Source organism: Eurosta solidaginis, chromosome 5, assembly GCF_040869045.1.
Source record: "Eurosta solidaginis isolate ZX-2024a chromosome 5, ASM4086904v1, whole genome shotgun sequence".
NCBI lineage: Eukaryota > Metazoa > Arthropoda > Insecta > Diptera > Tephritidae > Eurosta > Eurosta solidaginis.
The window spans coordinates 142,183,423-142,201,436 of NC_090323.1; the positions used below are offsets into that span (position 1 = coordinate 142,183,423).

Genomic DNA, 18,014 nt, shown 5'->3' on the forward strand with positions numbered 1-18,014 from the left:
CCGTAATAAAATCCTCAAATCTGCATGCTACGCGTCCCCTATATGGTCGCCAAGCCTAAAAACTACCCACTGGAAGAAACTACAGGCCTGCCAAAATACTGCTCTCAGAATCGCCACGGGCTGCCTTCTTATGTCCTCAGAACACCAACTACATAATGAGGCGAGAATACTCCCCATCAAGGAGAGAAATGAGATGCTAACCCAACAGTTCCTGTTGAATACCCAAAAACCTGGGCATCCAAACAGACATCTGATTGATGAGCCAACACCGCCTAGGGGCTTAAGGAGTCATCTCCGTAAGCATTCTGAGGAAATACGGCACCTGAGAACCCAGCCGTATGAAGCAAAAAAGACAAAAACAGGTCCTTGGTTAACTCCACAAACAGGCGTGGGACCTTTATGCCGGGAATTGCCCGGTGAATCCAGTACTCAAAGAAAAGTACCCAAAACTTGTGGAAGAGGAACGCATACTCCCCAGGGAAACGCGTATCACTCTTGCTCAACTTCGTTCTGGATACTGTAACAGGTTAAACTCTTACCTATACAGAATCAACCCCGACATAAAAAATGTATGCCCCGCTTGCAATGTGTCCCCACATGACACCAACCATCTCTTTAATTGTAATGTGGAACCAGCGCCTCTAACACCCCTTTCATTATAGTCCACCCCTGTTGAAACAGCAAGTTTCCTTGGACTCCCGTTAGAGGATATTGATAACAATTTGCGATCGGTCGCGGCTGTGGTACAACAACAACAACAACAACAGCAACTACAGCCAATGTCTAGATATACTTTGAATTTCAACGCATCATTATAATTCTGGATTTTTCCTCGGAAGACACGACTTTGTTCTTCTGAGTTTTAGTTTAAGTTTTATTTGAATTAATGAATTAATAAACATAGAAATAGAGAAACATAAACATTCTATATAACTATTTTCAATATGAAACTGGTAATTGTTTAGCTCACAACTGCTAAAACTCGTCCAAGAATATCGGGAGAGTTGTTAAAAGACGCGTTTTGATCCCAGGACCACGAATCCGGAAGCGGAAATTCAAAATTTTATTTACTTTCGGAGAAATTTTCATGTGGTTGTTGTTGTTTTGATGATTTTGTAGTACCCACAAGAAAAACTGTTGGTAAAAGTGCTTTGCGCGGATATAGTTTTGGTCTCCAAACCGGTGTTGGACCCATCCAGGGTAATTTTTTATAAGCGCGGCCGAAGACCGCCAATGCAGAAAGGTAGGTAGGTAGGTTGAACTGGCCGGTCCATGAGGACCTCACATAGACTGATTGAGTCCGTAGTGTTACCAGAAGTTTGTTTTAACGACCAAACTGAAAAACCCTATCAAAAACCAGGACCTATGTTATAAAATAACTCCGTCCTCTTGGCAAATACTAGAAGCTTCCTAGGACCTAAGCCACTTGCTGCTTCTAGATCTGACAGCTGTATCACTCCTAATAGCTGGAGTCTTAGCCTGGCAAGTGCAGGGCACGAGCACAGAACGTGCTCGATCGTTTCCTCCTCCAACCCGCACTTCCTACACCTGCTATCACTGACCAAGCCTAATTTAAAGGCATGTGACGCCAGAAGGCAGTGTCTAGTCAGAATACCCGTCATGAGTCTACAGTCCTCTCTTTTTAATGATAGAAGCAACTGTGTTAGTCTAAGGTTGTAAGACCTACACATAATCTTCGACACTTTACAGCCCCGCGCTTGAACCCACGCCTTTTCTGCTTGGTCGATCATGTGCACCTCTCGCATTCGCTTAATCTCGCCCAATCTAATTGGGACGTCTACGGAGCAAGCTTCAAGGGATGCACCCTTTTTAGCTAATTCGTCCGCTTTTTCATTCCCATCTATTCCCATATGCCCTGGGACCCAATATAGATGTATGCTTCTCCCTGTCCGATAGAATAACAAAAACATAACATAACATAAAAGGCTTTGCGCATTGATATGAACAACTTTCAGCCCGTTGGCTTTTTTGCTGACTATGCGCAACAAAGTAGATAGACAGTCTTTGGAACTCGGGGACTCACTATCGGAGACCAAAATTATAAAAATAATTAAGTGAATGATTTGCACTGAATTTGGCTAACAACATAATTAAAGATTTTGTGATGTTGTAGGCGGAAAAAAAGCTAGAAGGAATAGATTAGAAGAGAGAAAAGAGAAATATTTATTAGCAGGAGGCTGTTAGTAAAGCCCTTGGTGGCCCTCTAGGGCGTTGTTCGCAACCGACGTGTCGTCTTCACGAAAGAAAGTATTGTTTTCCGGGTTGAGACTGTCGAGAAAACTAAGGCTGGGGACTGCTTCGGGTCGGCCGCTGATTTTTCGCTTTATATGTACCATACCCCGCATTGTGAAGACCGATGAAACCTTTTTCTCTTCTTTAGATGGATCACAGCTATTGATAACAGGACAAAACGCGTCTCTTCATTTCTTTTTCCACATTTTTGGACGGGTTATTGCAGTCGACCTAGGCTTCAAACTGTTTTTCGCGGAGAACTTTTGGACGGGTAGGAAAACTTAGCACCCGTGTTTGTATTCATAATGCTGGAATAACTACGCGTCCTCAGATACCCCAATTCAAGACTTTTGTATAATTTTCTGTAGGACCCATATAGGTGCACTACATTTTCATACTAAATTCGTTCAGAAAAATGTACCATCACAGCAACCCATATCTGATATTCTGCTCCGTTTTTTGTTTCCCTGTGTCGCCTTCCACGACAGCAACCCCGGTCATTTTGACACTTCGTTCAGTGTCAAACGCATGTTCCACGCATAGTTTGACACTGAACCATAGCGGAATGATACAAGGTGGCAGCATGGTGACATACCTACAAACATAAATAAAAATTCCATGTACTTTGTTTTTGTAAATTCGATGTCAATTCGAAATCAAATAAAAAAAGGGTATAATCAGCTGTTCCATGCTCTCACCTTGTATCGTTGCGCCATGCACTGACCGAAGTGTCAAACTGCAGTGTGTTAGAAAGAGAAAGGAATTGTTTCCTTCTCATACATATCATACGTGTAAACCTGTACTATGAATCGTTGTGAATGATAGCTAAGTGTGATATCTTCTGCATAAACGTCAAAATTCCAAAATGATTGGATCACGTGATTTGTAATTGACTATCGCTATCTCATGCTGCATCTCTTTCTATCACCCGCTGAAGATATGCGCCGCCATATTGAACACCCTGTCAAAACGCTAAAAAGTAGCCATATTGAACATCCTGTCAGGCAGTCACACTTAAGATCGGTACGCATATCACAAGACCTCTATGTCAGGACTTGCCCGGCAAATCCGGTACTTACTCTAGCTAAACTTCTATCTGGGTACTGTATCAGGTTAAACTCTACCTATCTAGAATCAACCGCGACCTACAACTTGAAAGAACATTGAGGGAATTTAATAAAATTCGAACACAAAATATTGAAAAAATAAATTAGAAATTTGGTAATACTCTAGAACAATCGACTGCTAATACGCGTTATATATGTATATGTAATACTCCTATATTGCTAATAGAAAATGCTCGCAACGTGTTTTGAATTCGAAATCAAAACAAGGCAGCGTATAAAATTTTTGTGATTGTAGCAGCATAAGTGTGACAAGAAAAAATTTAAACTTAGGTACATTCGATTATTGAATACAAAAACAAAAACGTTTAAACAGCAATATGTCGGCACTCTGATGTTTGGGAACGTACCTAGCCTGTTGTAGCAATATAGGAGTATTACATATATGACGCGTCCGAAGATGTCGTGAGGTGTCAAACGAAAATAAAAATATTAACTCGTTCAAAATTTATAAACGAAAAGCCGAAAAATGACCCCGGGTCCCTCCGAAACCGGGGGTAGCATCCATATTATTTTTGCGCGGAACACCTTTCCGCGTTGGCAGCCTCGGCCGCGCGTGGGATCAAAATTAAATGCGTGCAAAATCCCTTTGTCCACAAAATTGTTTTTAGTGCACGACATTACAACAACCACGTGAAAATTGCCAACTTCAACTGTAAATATCTACGGACAGAGAACACATTTTAATTTTCCGCCTTCGGATTATTGTTGCCGAGGTCAATACGCGTCTTTTGACACCTCTCTCTATATTTTTGAACACATATTAGGGGTCAATACCTGTTCTGGACTTTTACCAGACATTTTGTTTGTCGTAAAAAATGTCAAGTTTTATATTGTGAGAAAGAACGGGTTAACGTTACAAACAGTGTAGCGTTAACAACTGCAACGAGGCTATAACTAGGTAAGTGGTATGAGCTTCAAGGCGCATGGTACCAAAATTGCAGCTGTAGTGCAAAGCCGCAACAAAATCCTCAAATCGATTGCCGGCAGTACATCGAAAAAAGATAAGGAAACATACAAAATTTAACCGTAACTCGTAGCCAGTTTGACTAAGTACACACACTCGAAAAGACCGCAAGCCTGCCAGAACACTACCTGCGGAATTTCAACGGAATTTTCCATGTTAAGGGCCGTATGCAGCTGTTAAGAAAACCAAAAATTCCATATAAAATGACAGCCAAGAAATGCTCAAGAAAAATTTTATGATTGAAATTTTCTTTTGCAGTACGCAGCTCTGAAGAAATTTAATACATTTTCTACTACTATTTTCTAAAGATTTTTTTAGAAAAAGTGTACACGTAAACTCTTTCTTTGCCAAGAAATAAATGGTTGTGCATTATTTCTTGAAGAAAAAGTGACATTTAGACTTTCAAAAATACTATCGACTGACTTTTTATCAGTGAGTTTTTTTGTTCATAGTTTTGCTTTACAGAATCAGAATTTCAAAGTTTACGCAATTTCTTGTGTACATTTTAAAACTCACAGTTAGCGAATAAGGCCCCAGGAATGGACAACACAGCAAAAGCCCTCAAGCGTCAGAAGCGCATATTGCACTTTTCCAGCGAGGAAAAGCGCAACCTTATTTCAACCGTCAAATCAAAAAATCGGATTTGGAATATCGGCGATCCGCTGCATTCAAATAAAAATGCAGTGGATCAGGCGTGGAATGAGATAGGTTCTACGCTTGGTAAATCGGGTAAGTATGTATAATACGTTGTATATTCATACCAATTTGAAAACTTATAGTATTTTTATTTAGTGGAAGAGTGCAAAGCTGCGTGGGTGAGCTTGAGGGAAAGCTACCGCTACCGGGCGAAGGCCACGAACAAATTTAAGAGTGGAAGTGCCGGTGGGGAGCAGCTCAGTGAGCCATATTTTAATGAGGATATCGATTGGGAGTTTGCGGAGGAGATGTCCTTCCTGCCAAATGTATCCGAAAAGAGAAGGTACATATACACACAATATCATTAAATTTTAAGTAATCATATTCAATTGCCTTTTCTTTGCAGAACTTTCATTACCAGTGATGATTCCCAAAATGAGGAAGCGAGTACATCAAAACGCCCTGGTTCTCAATATGAATATGTAAGTTTATGTTTATACATACGTATGTATCTTCTATATTATAAATAAATAGCTATTGGTGCCGAGAAGAAAGATGCGGTGGGTTCTTCAATTTAGGAACGCAACATCTAAGAAGAGAAGTAGTTCCAATAGTATCCTATGCAGACAACCAAATCTTCAGAAACCCTATTCACGACGGGGAATAAGCAGATTAATGACGAACTAGATATACACATCGACGGTACTAGGTTACCGATAGTCACCCAACGCAAGATCCTTGGTGTGACATTCGATGGTGGCCTCTGCTTCCACGAACATGACACCGCAGTCGCCTCTAAAGTACAAAGTCGCAACAAAATTCTCAAGTCCCTTGCTGGCAGCATCTGGGGTAAAGGCAAAGAAACGTTGCTGAGTACATATAAAGCAATTAGCCAATGTAGTCGCCTGTCAAAATACCGCACCCAAAACTGCAACTGCAAAGACGATAATCATCAAAGAGCGCATTGAAATGTTCACACACAGCATCTAATGAATTGTCATCAACCCGGATATCCAGGTCGACAATTATTAGACACTGCTCCGCCTCCCAGGAACGTGACAAAACATCTCCGCAAGTATATGAAGGAAGCCCGACAACTTGTGCCTCCACCGCCGTTTGACAAATTGAAACATTCGAGACTCGCAAGCTTATCCATGATAAAAAAAATTGGAAGAGTTGCGCCCGGTGAACATCGTTATTGGTGGAGTTATCCGGAACGGCAAACGGTAGCCTACTACCGAGGGAGGCGCGCATCTTTCTGATTCAACTTCGTTCTCTATACTGTAGTAGAACAAACGCCTACTTATCCAGAATCAACCCGGACATGTCCGATATGTGTATAGCCTGCGATGAGTCCCCACATGACAAACCACTTTTTTATTGCGATGTGGACCAACAGATCTAACGACTCACTCTCTATGGCCCAACCCTGTCGAAACAGCTGTTTTCCTTGAACTATGATTGATGATCTTGATGAAAACCTATAAGTGGTGGTGGTTTTGCATGAACGGGGGCGAATAACAACAACATGCGGTGGATGGGATGCTAAGCAGGGGTAGAGATAGGAGCAGTGATAGAGGGAGAGGTAGGTTTACAGGTAGATGTAGGGGCGGAGATAGAGGTAGGCAACTCCCAATTCAGCAGGTTCTCAGCTACCGGAGTTACTCGGAATTTTTTTTTCCTGACCAAGGGCTGTCGTCATGGTATAACCCCGTTTAACCCAGTACACAACACTCCAAAGTTGTCATCAATGGAGCAGCACCTCGCAACGGGACTGCTCCTTACCCTCCTCCTCCGGGAAGGCATTGAGGCTAACCCCGGTCCACGGGATTGGTACTGCTGCATTTGTAAGAAAAAAATGCGATGACAACCTTATTGAACGGGGCGAAGCACCGCTACAACAACAACAAGAACAGAGGTAGGTAAAGAGAAAGGGGTAGAAGTAGAGATATGGTTAAAGGAAGGGGTAGTATTAAAGGAGGGGTAGATGTAGGGTTAGTGTCAGTGATAGACGTGAGGGTAGAGGTAGGGGCACAAGCATTTATAATTGCTACGATTTTAGATAATACCAATACTGATTTGCTAATTATTGTTTATTCATAGACTCCCACACCACCGAAACGTTCCCGTTTAGCTAGCCAGCCCCAAAATCAGGAAATATGGCAGAAGTTCGATGACCTTTTGGAAAAACAATGCAATGCGTTGAAGTTGCGGGAATCTGAGTCGGAGTCTCCATTTAAGGAAGCTTTTGCAGGCTTCGAATTTCTACTGAAGCAGCTTCCGAAGAAGGTAGCTGATGAAGCATGCTGCAACTTTATGTACACGCTGTTACAAAAAGTTGGCGCGGAAAGGGAAAAGTCTTCCTAGACCTATTAATTCATAAGCCAGTTCAAACTAAATAATTATTTATTTAGTTCAAACTAAAGAACTATTTTCATATATCGACGGCTGAGTGGAACAACAATTTATTTGGAATGCCGATTCGAAAATGCCACAAAAACGTACCTAAAATGCAAACTTTTGAAGAGCGTCTTCTTCCAAACTTTTTTTCAAGAATGCCCAATGTTAGAAGTTGTATCAACAAAGCTCTATCTCAGTTGAAAATATCTTTTATCGAGATTTGCCGTTTCCGAAAAAAATTCTTAGGGAGTTCTTCAATAAAATTTTGAAATAGTTTTGAAGCGCTTTGGAATCGGTAGTAAAGATAGGGAAAACCTCCACTCAGCCGGGGAATCATAAAAATAGTTCTCTACTTTAAGTTTTTATATACCTTCATAAACTATCAATCAACAGGATAGGATAAAAATGTAAAATGGTTTTAGTCTTATATTTATTTATGAGTTTGTTGCGTTTTTTTCCGTACAAGTTTTGTGGTAATTCTAATTTGATGACGGGCTTTCAAACTCTGATTAACTTTTCTGAACTCTGTGTAAGTTTTGAAATTTTTATTTATACATATCTGTTATATTCCGCTATACTTTAAATGAAAATTATTGAAAACTCATAAATAAATATAAGTTTCGAATAAAACCATTTTTAATTTTGAAACTATTCAGTTGATCGGCAGTGTAAAGTTCGTAATATTGATAAGTTAATAAACGTAAACGCGAAAGTTATGTTATGAATTCATTTACTAATTTATTTAAATTTATGTTTTTATGCAGGTTTTTTGAGAGCAGCTGCACTAGTGACCTAGAAAATTGAATCTACTTTAAGTTTAGAACGGCGCACAAAGTTTCAAAAAACAACTATTACCTTCAGGTGCTGATGATTGCAATTGGACTACAAAACTGCATACTCAAAAAGCTCTTAAAAATCTGAGGTTGATTCTATTTTCTTGGTCGCCAGTATTTATGCGGTTTTTTACATAAATTATGTTATTAATGAAAATTATATAAAAACAAAAGAAAAATTGCAAATAATTCCATTTTTATCCTTTTCTAATGTTGGTCTGTCGGAAAGAATTTGAGTTGTTTTGGAACGATTTTCCGTCATCCCTTGTCAATTTGGTTTGGAGACAAGCCGGTTTCGGCGTTGTGCCATCTTCAGTGTCAATTTTCGTTCTGTGCCATCTGCGTTACGTTGAATGCTTTTATAGTTTTCCATTCTACTGTAATGTTCTTTTTGGTATATCTGCTATATTTTAATATTGAGTAAATTTTTTCTGGGTAGGTTTTTTTTAAACAATTTATTGGGAAGCAATAAAATACTGAAAAAATTTATACTGATGATGAATTATGAGATTTATAAGTTAATTTACATATTCAAGCGTATATGAATGCATATTTAAACGTGCTTGCAAATGTGCATACATACATATCAGCGCTGGGAGATAAGGATTACGTGTGTAATTGATTGCACATACGATTACAGTAATCATAATTTCATAATACCTTTAAATATGTAAATTTACTTATTAATCACATAATTCTTTATCAGTATAACAATCTCGCGTGTAACTACTCCTACAAATAAAATTATGCTTATACAAAAGCCGCAACATTTTGCCACGGAACGGCTCCCTGTGCTGAATTCACGTATTCTTTTAAAACGTTACGCACATACTTTCCATAATCAGACGATCTTCCGCGATAAAATCTTGTTTCGTTTCGATTACTATCCCAATTTTCGGTTTCTCCTATAACCCACTCGCCATTGTTGGTTTCATACCCAGAAAATGTATCTGGACAGTACTCTTCTCGAACCTCGTTTAAGAGGAAATTGTGTAGCAAACAGCATGCTGACACTATTTCTTGGGCACGATCAGGAGAACAAAATAATATTTTGCGCAAACAAAGCCATTTTGTACTTAATATACCGAAAGCATTCTCAATGCATCTTCGAGCTCGGCTGAGGCGGTAGTTAAATATCCGCTCTTCTGTTGTGAGCGTTTTTTGAGCAAATGGCTTGATTATTCTCTTACCCAGCGGGAAGGCATCGTCCGCTACGATGAAATGCGGCACTTTCTTTCCATCTATTAGGGTGTCGGCAGGAAATGGTAATTGATCACTTAGTACCTTCGAACCAAATGTCGAATTCTTAAAAATGTTCGAGTCGCCTTCACTGCCGTAAGCGCCCACATCTATGTGCGTAAACTTATACGACGCATCGCAAGAAGCCAAAATAACAATTGAATGAAATCCCTGTTTGGAAAATAAAACATTTGTTATTCAAGTTGATCAACATAGGAATTACGTACATACACCTGCGAGCACCAAAACAATTCACACATAGTTTGTCAGTTATAAAGATTTATTAATATATAAATAATAAATGCCAAAGTCAAGCTCTAAGCAAAGCGTTCTATGTGGGACGGGCCTAATGCAATTCCCCACAAATTTGCATTCAACCCGTTTTTGATTGCGTTTCCAATTCCGATGCGTTCGAAACCGGTTGGCGGTCGGTGAAGGCAAATGCGTGTGGGATTGCATGAAGTCCGATTTAGAATATACGAGTATAATATATACAACGAGTATTTATGCCAATTTTAGAGTATGCGAGTTAATGGCTACTCATATCCGTCGTTCTAACAACTCACAGACTGTTGTGCTTGCCATAACCGAATTATGTATGTACGTTTATTTGTGTTTAGCTTGTATGTTCATTTGTGTTTAACTTGCCTTGTAGTTATAGAAAATACTACCACTTTTCGGTGGCGCTCTAATTTGAATATGTTTGCCATCGATAGCTCCGATGCAATTAGGAAAATTCCATTTTCCTTTGTAGCCTTTGGCAACAGCTGTCATTGTTTCCTCATTGCATTCCGCTACTTGGCATTTTAAAGCTTTGCAAATAGCTTGCGAAACATGCGACACTATACTGCCAAAATGCTGCTTGCTTATTCTATAGCAAGAAGCTATGTGTCGACATAAATCTCCACTTGCAAAGTACCTATTATATTCAATTATTAATTATTTGTAAGAAAATTTTCTGATTTGAGCACACTTACTCCAAAACCATTGCTAGTTTAGCTTTCTCGCTGATGAAATCATCCGGTCTTGTATTTCGTTTACGCATCAGGAACGGTAGTAAAATTTCATAAAGCTTCTCAAAGGTAGCGGGAGTCATCCGGAAATTCTCTTGGAAAAGGGAAGGTGAGCTTTTTAGGTTTTTGAAGTCGGTTTCGAACCTACCCTTTTCATCTCTTTCTCGGAGGTACGGACTTACGCGACAGCTTGGAACTTTTTTGCTGCTCCTTGCACCTTCCATAAGAGCAAGCTCCGCGCCCGCCATAAAGACCCCTGTATTTAAAATGATAAGGAAATCATTCCTGTAACATAATGGAAGAACAAAATTAGTGGAGTTGGCAGTAAACTTTAGTACACAAGAGCTGGGTCTATGTACCGGAATGACCTTGCTGCTATTTCATCATATCCCTGTTTAATCCGAGAAGCTTCATTTCTATGAGTGGATGTACGGACTAAACAGAGCAAACATTACTTAGTCGGAGTTTGAGCCTTCTTATTTTTTCATTCCGAAACTCCTGGCCACGAAGGGAGAAGTTGGACACGCAAAATACAAATACTTTTAGCACTTTCGCAATATAAAGAATATCACTGAACTTACCAAGTGCTCATGTCTTCAAATTGTCAGCTAACTTCCTCTTCAATGTAGATGTATTTATTTTATTTTGTTTTTCTTTAGTTTTTAATTAATTTATTTAAAAAGCGCACCCACTTCTTATTTATTTCATTCAATTAATTTCTTTCTCTATATTTTGCAACTCTTCTTCTTATACTATTGTTATTCACCATGCATCGTCAAATGTCAAAAATTCTTGCCTACTCCTATTTGAAGGCAAAAGAAATAATTCAAAAAATTTCTTGAGCATTTACTTTTTAACTGCGTACAGCCCCTTAAACATATTTATATACTATACGGCTCAATATAAAAGAGCATATTGGAAAATACACAAGCAACTGATTTTAAAATAACATTCAAACAATATTGCAATGTCTTCTTTTTTTACCATTGTCAGGTGTTTCGCTGCAATATTGCCAGCTCGTTGAAACGATGTTATTCCGAAAAAATTGCACTGCAAAGTTTTCCGAAATAACAAAAGTAATAAGTGGCTATACTGGCTACATATTTGGTTTGACAGTCTCAGTGAATACGTAGTGACTACGTAAGAGAAAGAACGCGAAGACGTAAGAAGTTATAAAATAAGAATTCTGGGTGAATATGAATGTGAGTGAATGCGACGCAAACATTCACGGTGACATACATAATAAGGTCCTTAATGAAAGTTGCAGTAGCCTATGTTGTTATAGTTCTGAGTCCAATAGAGTTGTGCTTTTTCGATCTTTTCAGAGATTCGAATCTTTCGTTCTTTTTCTTATGAACGAACAAGTTGTTCTTTTTGTTCATCTGTTCTTCTTTTTTCAAGCAAATTTGTTCACTTCTGCTCGCACCCGCGAAAAAAGGCAACAAGTATAGATGGGGGTGTGTATGCAGCAATGCTTTGTGTAGGTATATTTAAATGTGTTATGAATAAATAAGTAAATATATATATGTATAATTAACTTCAAAAAAGTTAAAAATTTCGGAAGATCCAGGAAATTGAAAGAGTGCAGACACAAATTGTAAATATGAACTTTTCAAGTTTAATAAATGAAATAAATAGTCCATACATATATTGTTGTAGCAGTGCCACACACAAAGATGTGTGTGGTATCTGGCATAATCGACATTCGTGCTCACTGTGAATTTCTGCGTATGTATGTATGAATTTACAATGTTCGCACGAACGAGGAGAGAGAAAGAATAACATTAGATAAAACGAACTAAAAGAACAAATAGAACCGAAATCGAAGATCTAATTCACTTGTTCAGTTGAGAGACCCGGTCAATTGAACAAGTTCAGAACGAAACGACCCAACTCTAGAGTCCAATTGTTGAACAATTCCTTTTTGATTATTCACAGATTTCTTGAAATTCCGGCTCAGTTTTATATTCCACAATATTGGTTAACAGTGACTTCAACTTTTTCTCTTGATCTTTGTCAATAACCCACTTATTGCTCTTAGAAAGTTCTCGAAGGGCAGATAAGTTTGCCTGCAGGACGATGTTGTAGTTAACAGAAGTCTCAGGTAAGCATTCTATCAGCTTAGCAACTACCGATTTTTACGTATTTGTACATAGGCAAGTTAAAAGAGCCCGTATTCCATTTACGTTTAAAAATTTGACAACGCCTGTTTCAAAGTTTTGTAACAGTTATAATATTGCATGTAAATCACTACATGCCACATCTTCTTGCTCGTGTAAACAATTTACCAACTTTGGAATCGTTTTATTGTAACTGTAGTAACTACCCAAATCGACCCTGCAGCTATATGTGGCAACATCATAGAACAGCTGAGTTTTAGCAACTACAGCCAACGTCTAGATATACTTTGAATTTCAACGCATCATTATAATTCTGGATTTTTCCTCGCAAGACACGGCTTTGTTCTTCTTAGTTTTAGTTTCTTTTTAGTTTTAGTTTAAGTTTTATTTGAATTAATGAACTAATAAATATAGAAACATAAACATTCTATAAGTGGTGACCCCGACGACAACAGAATAGTAAAGCCAAATACTTTAAGGTTGTTGCCGAAATCGATTCAGCTGTACTGGCACATGCCAGCGACATTATTTCCTCGCCACCCATTGCAAATCAAGTGACGATGTAACAGCAGCTATGTCAGAGTTGGTGGATAGGCTAGATCGTTCAGAGAAGCGGGAGGTAACGTATAAACAGCAACGGATCGGAGCGCCTCTGCAACAAGCACGACCGACCAGCTCACGCAGTGAGGACACACGGGATACAAACGTCGATATCTGTTAGTATCATTATATTTTCGGCAAGAACGTAACACGGTGTCGGCCACCGTACGCTTTTTCACCAAAGCTTTCGGAAAACTAGTCAGCCCTCCGTACAAAGCGGCTATGTCGGAGGCGGATATGAACTCCAGCCGCCTTTACATTTGAACCAGAACGTCTTCAACGAAATTCCTCATCGACACGGGCGCCGAAGTTTCGATGGTACCCAAACGTTACGATGAGAGTACGCAACCAAGCTGCAAACAACACTACAATTTAATACATTCGAGACAGAACGTTTTCAATGAAATTCCTCATCGACACGGGCGCCGAAGTTTCGGTGGTACCCAAACGTCACGATGAGAGTACGCAATGAAACTAGTTGCTGCAAACAATACTACAATTAATACATTCGTAAAACGACAGATAACATTAGCTCGGCCTACGACGGCCATTTAAGTGATGTTTCTTAATCGCCGACGTTGCGCATCCTATAATAGGTGCGGATTTCCTAAGACACTACGACGTGTTGGTGGATTTTCAAAAACAAAGCAAGGGATCGACAATACATACGCAAACGCAATTGCAAACACAAACCAGGGAATTATTTTCAAACAACCAACATAATTTTTTACGAGAACTACGCCGGCATTTCGAGACCGTTCGACCAATACAATACAAACGTCACAGCATGGTTAACCTGCGGAATTTTTCCCAAGGATCGGCGAATTTTCTGGAAAGGGGGTGGTGTAGTGACTACACAAATCGACCCTGCAGCAATATGCGGCAACATCATAGAACAGCTGAGTTTTAGCAACTACAACAGTTACTGCAAGACCTGGAAAGGTCTACCCTTCCCCAAGTCTTAAAAGGTGGACCACAAATTATCTGGGTGGTCGGCAGGCATCGGTGAAATTTAGAAACGAAACATCAAAACCAAGAAGAATTAAACAAGGGGTGCCACAGGATGGTGTCCTATCCCCACTTTTGTTTAATTTCTACATATCTAACCTACCTTCACCACCAGAAGGAGTCACTATCGTTTCCTACGCCGATGACTGCACAATAATGGCCACAGGCCCAGGCCCACTGATCGATGAGCTCTGCAACAGAATAAACGGCTACCTCCCTGATCTCTCCAGTTTTTTCGCCTCGCGAAACCTGGCATTATCACCGACTAAATCTTCCGCGACCTTATTTACAACATGGACGTCCCAAATGTCGACCATTTTGAACATCCACGTCGATGGCACTACACTACCGACTGTCCTACACCCCGAAATCTTGGGTGTGACGTTTGATCAGGATCTACATTTTGGTGAGCATGCAGCCGCAATTGTACCGAAAATCCAGAGCCGTAATAAAATCCTCAAATCCCTTGCTGGCAGTACTTGGGGAAAAGACAAAGAAACGCTCATTACCACATACAAAGCAATTGGCCAGCCGATTGCATGCTACGCGTCCCCTATATGGTCGCCAAGCCTAAAAACTACCCACTGGAAGAAACTACAGGCCTGCCAAAATACTGCTCTCAGAATCGCCACGGGCTGCCTTCTTATGTCCTCAGAACACCAACTACATAATGAGGCGAGAATACTCCCCATCAAGGAGAGAAATGAGATGCTAACCCAACAGTTCCTGTTGAATACCCAAAAACCTGGGCATCCAAACAGACATCTGATTGATGAGCCAACACCGCCTAGGGGCTTAAGGAGTCATCTCCGTAAGCATTCTGAGGAAATACGGCACCTGAGAACCCAGCCGAATGAAGCAAAAAAGACAAAAACAGGTCCTTGGTTAACTCCACAAACAGGCGTGGGACCTTTATGCCGGGAATTGCCCGGTGAATCCAGTACTCAAAGAAAAGTACCCAAAACTTGTGGAAGAGGAACGCATACTCCCCAGGGAAACGCGTATCACTCTTGCTCAACTTCGTTCTGGATACTGTAACAGGTTAAACTCTTACCTATACAGAATCAACCCCGACATAAAAAATGTATGCCCCGCTTGCAATGTGTCCCCATATGACACCAACCATCTCTTTAATTGTAATGTGGAACCAACGCCTCTAACACCCCTTTCATTATGGTCCACCCCTGTTGAAACAGCAAGTTTCCTTGGACTCCCGTTAGAGGATATTGATAACAATTTGCGATCGGTCGCGGCTGTGGTACAACAACAACAACAACAACAGCAACTACAGCCAATGTCTAGATATACTTTGAATTTCAACGCATCATTATAATTCTGGATTTTTCCTTGGAAGACACGACTTTGTTCTTCTGAGTTTTAGTTTAAGTTTTATTTGAATTAATGAATTAATAAACATAGAAATAGAGAAACATAAACATTCTATATAACTATTTTCAATATGAAACTGGTAATTGTTTAGCTCACAACTGCTAAAACTCGTCCAAAAATATCGGGAGAGTTGTCAAAAGACGCGTTTTGATCCCAGGACCACGAATCCGGAAGCGGAAATTCAAAATTTTATTTCCTTTCGGAGAAATTTTCATGTGGTTGTTGTTGTTTTGATGATTTTGTAGTACCCACAAGAAAAACTGTTGGTAAAAGTGCTTTGCGCGGATATAGTTTTGGTCTCCAAACCGGTGTTGGACCCATCCAGGGTAATTTTTTATAAGCGCGGACGAAGACCGCCAATGCAGAAAGGTAGGTAGGTAGGTTGAACTGGCCGGTCCATGAGGACCTCACATAGACTGATTGAGTCCGTAGTGTTACCAGAAGTTTGTTTTAACGACCAAACTGAAAAACCCTATCAAAAACCAGGACCTATGTTATAAAATAACTCCGTCCTCTTGGCAAATACTAGAAGCTTCCTAGGACTTAAGCCACTTGCTGCTTCTAGATCTGACAGCTATATCACTCCTAATAGCTGGAGTCTTAGCCTGGCAAGTGCAGGGAAGGAGCACAGAACGTGCTCGATCGTTTCCTCCTCCAACCCGCACTTCCTACACCTGCTATCACTGACCAAGCCTAATTTAAAGGCATGTGACGCCAGAAGGCAGTGTCCAGTCAGAATACCCGTCATGAGTCTACAGTCCTCTCTTTTTAATGATAGAAGCAACTGTGTTAGTCTAAGGTTGTAAGACCTACACATAATCTTCGACACTTTACAGCCCCGCGCTTGAACCCACGCCTTTTCTGCTTGGTCGATCATGTGCACCTCTCGCATTCGCTTAATCTCGCCCAATCTAATTGGGACGTCTACGTAGCAAGCTTCAAGGGATGCGCCCTTTTTAGCTAATTCGTCCGCTTTTTCATTCCCATCTATTCCCATATGCCCTGGGACCCAATATAGATGTATGCTTCTCCCTGTCCCGATTCTCTTCAGAGACTGCTTACACTCTAACACGCATTTAGATGCTGTGCTATGCGAGATTATTGCCTTAATTGCTGCTTGACTGTCAATATAAAAGTTAACACGGTTGCAGCTTAAGCTATTCTCTTCCAGGGTTTCTACTGCTTTGATTACGGCTAATATTTCCGCTTGGAAAACGCTACAGTAATCCGGCAGCCTGTAGGATCTGCTTAATTCCGGATCAGCGCAGTATACCGCAGACCCTACTCCTTCCACTATTTTGGAACCATCGGTGTACACATGTATCGCCTCGTCCGCCATTTGCGCACCATTGCGCCAACCGTCCACCTCTATTGTGGCCTTAATATCTCCCTCAAAGTGCAGGTAGGGAATCATGTAGTCTGTTCGTCTTGTGACTGAGGACGCTATACTACTATGGCCATATGGTCGGCGCTCAAGCTGCCCCGAAGCATCGAGCCTGGTTGCGGTCGTTAACGCTTTGTTCTTTGCTACCAGGTCTACAGGTGGAATGTGCAGAATGGCATACAGTGCAGCCGTCGGGGTTGTTTTCAGGGCTCCCGTAATGCAAAGCATCGATAGTCTGCATACCCCCTCTAATTTTTTGAGGTATGTTGTTTTTTGTGTGGCTTTCCACCAAACAAGAACTCCATAGTATAGAATAGGGCTTACAATCGCTGTAAAAATCCAATGAGAAAGAGAGGGCGATAGGCCCCACGTACACCCCAGCATTCTTTTACATGCATAGAGTGCCGTTGAGGCCTTCTTGACCCTCTCCTCCAAGTTGAGCTTCCATGACAGCTTACTGTCTAGGATGATTCCTAGATATTTTGTGCAAGGTTTCTCCTGTAAGGTCACCGCTCCTAACTTAGGCCTGGTCCAATTTGGGACCTTGTACCTCTTTGTAAACAAGACCATATCCGTCTTCTCCGCATTGACTTTCAGCCCGACATTAGATGCCCAGGTATGAATATGCCGAAGCGCCCGATCCATCAAAGAACTAATCGTTGGAAGGCATTTTCCACTTATGACAATTGCAACGTCATCTGCGTAAGCCCTAAGTTTTACGGGTCCCTCATCGAATTGCCTGAGCAGTTGGTTGATGACCAATGTCCACAGCAGAGGTGATAGCACCCCTCCCTGCGGCGTGCCCCTGTCCACTGATTTCGTGGCCTCGTACAATCCCCATTGTGATGTAATCTTTCTGCAATTTAACATGCAGCCGATCCATCTGATTAAGGCAGGATGTACTTTAATGTAATTAAGGCCATCCATAATCGCCCATTTTGCAACATTATTGAAAGCCCCGGCAATGTCCAAGAAGACTCCTAGAGCATACTCCTTATATTCCAGGGATTTCTCTATGCTTATTACCACCCTATGCAATGCGGTGTCT

General features: G+C 40.6%; 2 protein-coding genes across 5 annotated transcripts; one reads left to right on the forward strand and one right to left on the reverse strand.

Annotated features, from left to right (window-relative positions):
• The first annotated feature begins 4,608 nt into the window (after positions 1-4,608).
• LOC137252553 (uncharacterized) lies at positions 4,609-9,595 on the forward strand. 2 transcript variants are annotated; one of them, XM_067788456.1, is made up of 5 exons: positions 4,609-4,776; positions 4,863-5,073; positions 5,137-5,323; positions 5,387-5,462; positions 7,084-9,595. In XM_067788456.1, the coding sequence occupies exons 2-5, from the start codon at positions 4,884-4,886 to the stop codon at positions 7,345-7,347; spliced, it is 717 nt and encodes a 238-aa protein (XP_067644557.1). In that variant the 5' UTR covers positions 4,609-4,776; positions 4,863-4,883; the 3' UTR covers positions 7,348-9,595. The 2 variants fall into 2 exon arrangements, with proteins under 2 accessions (XP_067644557.1, XP_067644556.1); XM_067788455.1 differs by lacking the exon at positions 4,609-4,776 and having other exon boundaries at positions 4,791-5,073.
• Positions 8,100-11,300, reverse strand: LOC137252552 (putative nuclease HARBI1). 3 transcript variants are annotated; one of them, XR_010953598.1, is made up of 5 exons: positions 11,047-11,300; positions 10,430-10,750; positions 10,101-10,371; positions 8,236-9,623; positions 8,100-8,172 (listed from the first exon to the last, which is right to left on the reverse strand). XR_010953598.1 is itself a non-coding variant. In XM_067788453.1 (5 exons), the coding sequence occupies exons 3-5, from the start codon at positions 10,711-10,713 to the stop codon at positions 8,964-8,966; spliced, it is 1,215 nt and encodes a 404-aa protein (XP_067644554.1). In that variant the 5' UTR covers positions 10,714-10,750; positions 10,825-10,963; positions 11,047-11,299; the 3' UTR covers positions 8,100-8,963. The 3 variants fall into 3 exon arrangements, 2 of the variants coding, with proteins under 2 accessions (XP_067644554.1, XP_067644553.1); XM_067788453.1 differs by adding an exon at positions 10,825-10,963 and having other exon boundaries at positions 8,100-9,623; positions 11,047-11,299; XM_067788452.1 differs by having other exon boundaries at positions 8,100-9,623.
• Positions 11,301-18,014: the final 6,714 nt, after the last annotated feature.

What these genes read in the sequence shown, in the direction of transcription:
- LOC137252552 (XM_067788452.1), bottom strand. An exon ending in AAACTAGCAATGGTTTTGGA is followed by an intron (nt 10,372 to 10,429) that starts GTAAGTGTGCTC and finishes TGAATATAATAG; the next exon opens with GTACTTTGCAAGTGGAGATT. An exon ending in GTATTTTCTATAACTACAAG is followed by an intron (nt 9,624 to 10,100) that starts GCAAGTTAAACA and finishes TTTTCCAAACAG; the next exon opens with GGATTTCATTCAATTGTTAT.
- LOC137252553 (XM_067788456.1), top strand. Translation starts at nt 4,884, where the DNA reads ATGGACAACACAGCAAAAGCCCTCAAGCGTCAGAAGCGCATATTGCAC. An exon ending in TTCTACGCTTGGTAAATCGG is followed by an intron (nt 5,074 to 5,136) that starts GTAAGTATGTAT and finishes ATTTTTATTTAG; the next exon opens with TGGAAGAGTGCAAAGCTGCG. An exon ending in CTGGTTCTCAATATGAATAT is followed by an intron (nt 5,463 to 7,083) that starts GTAAGTTTATGT and finishes GTTTATTCATAG; the next exon opens with ACTCCCACACCACCGAAACG.